General features: G+C 31.4%; 1 protein-coding gene across 1 annotated transcript; it reads left to right on the top strand.

The window, feature by feature from the left end:
* The first annotated feature begins 5924 nt into the window (after window positions 1-5924).
* Window positions 5925-7785, top strand: LOC110789547 (protein SHI RELATED SEQUENCE 1). Its single transcript, XM_021994242.2, has 2 exons — window positions 5925-6807; window positions 7299-7785. Exons 1-2 carry the CDS (start codon window positions 6501-6503, stop codon window positions 7646-7648), a joined length of 657 nt encoding a protein of 218 aa, XP_021849934.1. The 5' UTR covers window positions 5925-6500; the 3' UTR covers window positions 7649-7785.
* Window positions 7786-8692: the final 907 nt, after the last annotated feature.

The raw sequence follows: 8692 nt of genomic DNA, 5'->3' as shown, positions 1-8692 counted from the left end.
GAGTTGCTAATTTCTTGTTGATAGAGTCCAACCTAGTTGGTTTGTATCACTTGGTTTAGCCTAAGTTGTAATGTTTTGCTTAATTAATATATTCTCTCTTGCTTAGCAAAAAAAAAACTTTTATGTTTGGCAACACATAATTTTGATCATCAATATTTATAATTATTGTATTAGTAAAAATTATAAAAAGTTGAAATATATATTTAAAATATACATTAAGACAACTCCAATAACATTTTACATAATAATACGGAGTATTTTTTTATATTTATTGGTAGAAAAGTATACTCAAAGTAAGATAAGTAAATAATGACAAAAGTCAAAACGATACAACTATTTAAAACGGAGGTAGTATTATGTAGTACCGATTAACGAGTACGTAGTACTCCATATGTAGTATTGTTGAATCAAGTCTTCTTAAAAAAACATGTGAGTGTCCACAATGATAAAAGATGGGAGAGTTAATCACTTAATAAAGCTAAAGGGATATTCTCCTTATTGACATATGTTTTTAAGTTGGAACATCCTATTTCTTGTAAAGTGGACTCTATCTCTTAATAACACGTGCAGCTCAAACCTGTATTCAACATGGTATCAAAGTCAGGACCACAACTGAGACCTTAACTGTACTCTGTGTCAGGGACGGATCCAGGAATTTACAAATGGGGGTCCAAAAAAATTTATAATTTGCTTTATAATTCTCGTATATGGTTATTTTAGGGAGTTAAAGATGAAAGTTAAGTAGTTAAAATATTATAAACGCTATAATAAAATATGTGGAAGATTTAGGAACTTTAATTTTTTGGTTTCATAATAATAAAAATCAACACCTAATTCAAATTAATTACAGGGTTAACTTGGCGCGATTTCAAATAAAATGGGAAAAAAAGTGCATACGACAAGTTTGAATACTTTGAAGGAGATTTTTGTATTACAATTGTCGTTGAGAAAAAATTGCACAAAACGACACTAACAAAAAAATAGGAATATCATTTTCAATGTATGGGGCATTACGCTATTATATATTAGGCCTCTTAAAAGTTCAAAAAACATGCAACTATAAGTATATAAAAATAGAGTATAAAATAAATTACTTATATATACTATGCCAATTACACAATCATTTTGAAGAAAAAAGTAACACTACTAATATTTTGTATTTTTGTAAAAGCAAAATCATGAATCATATAAAAATTAAAAAAATAATAAATGAATAAAGAAAAATGATGAAGAAAAAACGACCAATAAAAGGGTGAATAAAAAGATGAAGAATTTAGAGGATCAATAGAAGGACAAGTAAAAGGCAAAAAGTGGGAAAAAAAATTCTCCTACTGGGAATCAAACCCAGGTGACCCATGACACATAGTAATCAAGGAACCACTAAGCTACAAGTACATTTCAATGTCTATATTACAAGTTAATTACTAATATACTGTATTGAATATTCAAGTACAATTAATTACCTCAATATCAATTTAACATTTTTTTTTTCCAAATAACGGGGGTCCCTTTGGACCCCTCCAGGGACATATAGGTCCGCCCCTGCTCTGGGCCAATTTAAAAGGGATAGATTCATGTGAGGGGGAGAGATAAAGTTTCACTCCGGCCCATGGAACATCATATCACATGTGACCCATATTGAACAAAAGGACCTTACACATGAGAAGAATTATGAGAAGAATTAGTATTAAGATCCGACTCATGTAACATCACGTGTGAGAATCCCACATGGATAAAAGAGGAGAGAGATAATCACTTATATAAGGCTAAAGAGCTGCCCCTCTTATTGCCGTATGATTTTAAGGTGAAACCTGCTACGGTCTTATAAAGTAGACTCTCTCTCTCTCTCTCTTAATGACGGGTGCGTCCCAGACCCGCATTTAACATAAGGGACCTGACATGTGAGGGGGAGTGTTGAAGCAAGTCTTCCAAAAGAAGCATGTGAGTGACCCATATTGATAAAAGATACCCTATAAGAGAGTTAATAATTTAATAAGTCTAAGGGGTAATATTGGCATATGATTTAAATGTGGAACCTCCTACGTTCTTGTAAAGTGGATTCTCTCTTAATGACGGGTACATTACAGATCTGTATTATATTAGTGAATAAGAGGAAATGTTAGTTACAAAATGACAGACACCGTAAAATGAATAAAGACATCTATTACTATATACTAAAAGGGACACCAGAAATGACACGTGTCATTTCCTGGTGGGATTTTTTCCCGCCAAACTATTTTTTTATTTTTTTACTTTAAAATAAATAAATTACATTACGCTTTTTTAGGAAACTAAGATAAAAATACAATTTAATTACCATAGATGTGTACGTACTGCAAAATATATTATTGGAAGAAAGCTAAATTAATATTATTTTTTCCTTTGTGATATAATTTTATTTGTGTATTATTATAACTTTTTAATCTGATAAGAAATATAAAAAATATTGATAAATGAACTTCTAATGTTAGTCTACTATTAATAATATAATACATGGTAACTGGTAAGTAAGAATGTTAATTAAAATAATAATACATAGTAAGTAGACTAACATATAAGTTTATTTATCAAGATTTTACTCAATTCAATATATGTTGTATTTGACTAACTCGGTTATGCTCGGGTCTTTTCGAAAATTAGTCCTGAGTCATTCGGGTTTGTTTAACGTTGTTAAATCCTCCCTACATACAAGTAAAAGACTATAATTTTTAACTTTGAAATATGCAAATTTAGTTCATTTGAATATGTTTTTTACACAACTTTGAATTTATACTTTTTCATATATCCTTTTTACTTTCATGTTTTCCTAATATCACAAGTCTTTTAATTACTATTAAAATAATAAATTGTTTTAGTAGTAGCGGTGCGTTGCACGGGCCCTAAACTAATTTTCATTAAATCAAACTAACTACTAATGCATATGCGTGACGCATAATCAACTATGTGTACATTCCTAATAGTTGCAAGCCCGATCTTAAAGATAGATGAGGAAGTGCGCCTATTTAGGGACTATAAAATGTTAGTTATGGCCAGAACTGATTAACGGGGAATCATCTTAATTTATCTTTGATTATTTATTTATATTATTTTCGGTACTCCTTTTGTCTTTTATTGTTTGTTCTATTTAATTTTTAACGGTCTCTAAGATGCATCTTAGAGCGTAAATATTTTTAATTCTACTGGTGTAAAAATTCTAAAAATATAGATTAAACCGATTGTAGTATGATCCAACTAACTATATTATTTGTTATAGGTTAACGAAATTTTAAAAGTAATGGAGTAAACAATAGGGGTGGGTGGGGGGTATACGTCATCCTACTTATCTGATTATGGAGGGTTCAAATAAGAAGCTTAAACCTACGCCAGATTGCCAGGTGCCGACTTTCCAATGGCGGTGCTTCTTAAACTTCGCATTATTTTGACAAAATATTGCACATTTGCACTTGCCTTTTATTCCAAGTTTACGTGCCACAAAGTTCAATCCTCATGGTTAAGCGTTATTGTGGTTTTTCTTTAGATAAGATGCCTAATTATCAACATTCAAAATATCGACTTTTATCAATCTGATTTTTACTTGTGTGAGCTCAACTAATCTCTATTTTACTGAGTATTAACTTAGTACGGAGTTTTTTATATCAACTAATTACTATTTTCACCCGTTTTCCTAATTTCTTTGTTCACTTTTGTTTTATTAACTCCTCCAGTTCTACGGGTAAGAAGCGTCAATGTTATAATTGAAATGAATAAAGACAGGCAAGGCTAACAAGATTGCACCGCACAGTGAATAATTGTACAACCGGTTATCGTTATAGATTACCTCCAAGGTGAATTAAAAAATAGTAGTAATAATTTGGTTATGCCTTGCCAAATACAAATTGTTAAGCTAATATTTACTTGTGATATTTTGAAATGGAAAAAAATAAAATAAAAATAACAAACAATTTTTTCGTCACGGGCCTAGGGTGCACAAGAAGAGATAAATTATCCACTTTGAGCGGAGGTTTCATCCCAAATTGGCAAACTTATACTTCATGGTGATCCGTAAGTTAAATTATTACTCATTTACTCCGTATCTCTTTTCTTCTCCGATACTACCTCCGTTTCAGAAAGTCCGTGCAAATAATAAGTGTAAAGATCTTTTTGAAACGGAGGAAGTATAAAGCAACTCAACGTATACATATTTTGCGTTGCGTTAAAATGATGATGGATGAGTGCGTTAATTATTCAATAGGGAATTAAATGGAGTAGAAAAATAGTGATGGAGGAATGTTTTTCCTTTAAAAATCTCAGCTCTGCAGCACACGACCTGAATCTCTACTCCAAAATTGATGTTGTTTTATTTATTTATTTATTTTTATATCATATATAGCCTAATAAATAGATGTCATGATTGTATTTGGTACAAGAAGAAAACGGAGGTTAACGAGGTGAGATAATTGTACAAATTTTGCAGGACTTGAACTTGACTTGCCATTAAAAGTTTAAAACTGATTTAGCTAAAACTAGGTCGGTCTCTAGGAACATCTGTACTCATATACGGACTACTCCGTATGCTCACTGTTCTAGCATAGGGAACCATCCAAGATTATTTAGAGGCCGGGTAAAACTAGTCACAAATTCTTATTTACAAGGGTTGTACACCGGACTAAAAGTTAACTCAAAATGCTTAAAAGTTAAGTTTATATATGTAAACGTTATCTATTTTTTAATGATAAATTTTTTCATTTTAATAAAACTTATTACTTCAAAATCACTAATAATGTATAAAATTAATCATTTAACCCCTTTAAAATGTTTATCTATCGACTTTTTTTTAATAATATAAAAGTAAATCAAAACTAGGTTAAAGTTACAAAAATATGTATAAAAGTTATCTTGGTGTAAATAAATTTATTATACACCTTGTGCACCCAAGACCTTTTGAAAACTAGTAGGGTAATTATGTTTAGCTACCATATCTGGTAATATTTTGAATTTAAATGGAATTAGAATCCTATGATACCCCATTTATAGCTAAGGAGTTTACTAGAGAGAGTATCAAGGAGCATTCGAGTAGTTCATTTGTTTAAAACTCGTTCAAACTCAGGTTTAAAAATAAAAATACTTAATGGCCATTGTTTTATTTTAGGCTAGGTTACTTTTTCTAAGGGTCTATTTGGTTTAATTAATTTAATGAAGTTTAGATAAATTAATTTCAATCAAATCAAATTCAACTGAAACAAACACGACTTAAAATTTATAATAAATCATTCGTATTATCGAATTCTTGGATCGAATAAGTTCATATCCTTCACTCATTCTTTAAATTCCACATTATATTGCCCGTTTATCAAAAACAGTCATCAAAAGCTGACTGAATTTTATCTAGCTCGGCTCAGTAGCGGAGATAGGGGCCCAGGGTGGGGGCGGCCGCCCCCTCCAAGAAAAAAAAATATTGATATATTTAGTATTAAATGCCAATAAATATTGTCAAACTTGTCTTGCCCCAATGGTTGAGTGTTGGCTTTTTTTTACTTGATATAAATTTCTCGCCCCCCTAACTTGAAATTCCTAACTCCGTCACTGACTCGACTCAATTCTTATTTCAAAGTTATTACCATCCTTAAACAAGGTAAAAAGGGTTTAAAGGGGGGGAGAAGGAGGATACTTTCAATTAAAAATCCTGTAGTTAAGTTTCTTCACCGTCCCCTCGCCACAACGTAGGGTCAAATAAAAGCAAAAAACAGCCAGACTTTTTCCGGAAAAACAGGACAAAACAAAGCAAAAATTCAGTAGTCAAGAAAAAAAAGAAAAACAACCAATTAAAAGCTAGGCTACCTGAGTTTTTGTACTCGTACTACTGTTATAAAAGAGTATTTTCTTCTTCTCTATTTGATTGCCCATATTACTTTTTGAAGTGTCTCTTTAAAATTGTTTCATACCTTAAATAAATTCACTTTATCAATTAATGTACACATTTAAGTATTTAACACCATATTCTTAATAAAGTAAATTTAAGCTATACACAGACAATAAAAACAAAAAAGGTAATGGAGGGAGTAAGTCACTATTTCTTCTGCCTCTCTTTGGAGACTGTGATTCTCTCTCTCTATCTATACCTAAACCCATGATGATGATCATCATTCAAATATTATTACTACTATTTTAGATTTTAGATTTTTGATTGAAATTTCCATAGATTTCCTCTGCTCCCCCCACAAAATAGAAACCCAGAAAAAAATCAAGTAGTAAATTTAGATCATGTCTAGTTGAATTTACTACATTAACAAACATTTTAATAAGCCAAAAATGAAAAGAAAAATCCCACTAACCTTAAATACAAAATGTAGTTAATTTAGATCGATCTTATAGTATCCTTTGTTTTGAAATTATAATTAGATGAAATAAAGGCGTGACATAAGCAGTTAGTTATATAGAATGGTGGAATTTGAGTAGTAGGTAGTATAAGGTTGGTGGTGCAAAGTTAGATTAAAATTGTGTTACGTTTGTGGGTGTGGAGGATGAGATCCTCAAGTGGAGGGAGTAGTAGTACGAACACTACAAGTTGCCAAGATTGTGGTAACAAAGCAAAGAGAGATTGTGAACATACGAGGTGCAGGACTTGCTGTAAGAGTAGAAGTTTTCAATGTGCTACTCATGTTAAAAGCACTTGGGTTCCTGTTGCTCGAAGGCGCGCGCGTCAAAGACAACACCACCAACAACATCCACAACTCCGCCTTTCCGCCACTTCTTTGGATCACTTCAATCAATATCTCCCTCTTCCTCTTTCTCTTTCAAACATTCATCATCACACCCCTACTTCTGCTGGTAATTATTTTTCACTTTTTTTTTTTTATTGCTTTGTTTTTTCCTTTGTCATGTAGCTAGGTCAAGATCACTCTTTCTTTTTTTTTTTATTTAGCTTTATATATATAATTTCTTACAATTAAGTAATTCTGCATAAACCCTAGTTATTTTACCTTCTTTTTCTATCTTTATTTCCCCGGCCTTTTTTATATGGATTTTCTTTTCCTTTTCACAACATTATTACAAAAGTATAAAAGATAAATTATCTATTTTTTAGATCAGCAAATAATTTAGATCTAGCTTCATTATGTTAATTACTACACCTTATTATAAAATTTAATCCAATTTATTAAGTTTTTTCCCCCAATTTAATTACTCACTGTACGTTCCTCAAAGCCCTAATAACAATGTTGAATTTTGAAAGAAAATAATAATGTAGATTTTAATTTCTTGTTATAATCTTCATGACTAGTTCCTAAAAGTGTTGTTGATTTTTTCCACAATTGTTACAGGGCTAGAAGGGGGGAATTTTCCGGCAGAAGTGAATTCTTCGGCGACATTCCGGTGCATTCGGGTGAGCTCAGAAGATAATGTGGTGGATCAATATGCTTATCAAACCTCAATTTCAGTAGGAGGGCATGTTTTCAAAGGAGTTCTCTATGATCAAGGTCCCACCACCGCATTAGTGACCACCACTAGTGACCACCACCCCTTCAATATATCAGCTTCAACCGTCACCGTAGCGGCCACACATCCAGGTGGAGGTGGTGAAAATTTATACCACCCTCCATCCCTATATTCTGGTCCTAGCTTCAATGCTTTCTTGCCTGGTATGCAGTTCTTCCCCCATCCAAGGCCTTAATTGATTAAACTAGTGTAATTAATTAAAATTGAATTAGTCAGTCTTTCTTTTAATTGATTTTTCTTCTTTTACCAAATAATAATAATAATAATAATTAAAATTTATTATCATAATTATAATATTATGTTTTATTATGAGAGACATTTCCCAATTTGTTAATAATTCCAATGGTCAAATTATTTGATCTTGTCTCTCAAATGTTTTAACTTTTTTTTTTTTCTCAATAATTTTTAATAAAATTAGTTGCCTTTTGCTGGGGATCTGTTGTGTATTATGTAATTTGATAATAAATCTTTAACTAAAATCTGGCTCTTGAATTTAATATATGATCTTCTAATTAGCTTTGCTGATAGATTTCGCAGTGTTTGTCTCGTTCTTTCAGTGTTTATGAGCTCAATGTCAATCTTTAATTTGTTAATGAATTGATTATGTTTTGTTTATCATCCCCTAAGCATACTTTTTGCCCCGGCCTGGCAGTCTTATCTGTCTCGTTGCCGGATCGGATTAGATTAATGCAGTTATTGTTTAATTAATTTAGTACTTAATTAAGTGTATAATTAGATTAGATTAGATTAGATTATCAGCTTTTATTTATTTGTCCTTCATGCATGCATTTCCACCTGACCGTATTAGTAAAGCAAGCATCATTGTGTAGCACATCTTCTTTTCATACACATGTTAGTGACTAAAGTTAGAACATTAATCATACTTAATTAATAAGTACGGTTTGGTCGATTTTATCCCTTAGCCGTAGGGTAAAGAGTCTTTCCTAGAAGGTTTGTTCATCTAAGGAACTTCGAGAGAATATGTCCTTTTTGTGAGTTGTAAATTGTTGATGAAATAGATTTTGCTTGCTTGAATATTTGTAAAACAAAAACCCTAATTAACTAATTAGAAATAAATCTCTTGAATCATTTAATCAACATATACATAATTGAGAAATGAAGAACATACTATAAGAAGATTACCACTTAGCTCGCGGTCGTATACATGAGGGGTTGCATGAGGAGTACTTAAATGCACATAGTTAATTACCTTAGAATC

This window comes from Spinacia oleracea, chromosome 4 (assembly GCF_020520425.1).
Source record: "Spinacia oleracea cultivar Varoflay chromosome 4, BTI_SOV_V1, whole genome shotgun sequence".
NCBI classification, from domain to species: domain Eukaryota; kingdom Viridiplantae; phylum Streptophyta; class Magnoliopsida; order Caryophyllales; family Amaranthaceae; genus Spinacia; species Spinacia oleracea.
This window is presented reverse-complemented; position numbering and strand designations above follow the sequence as displayed.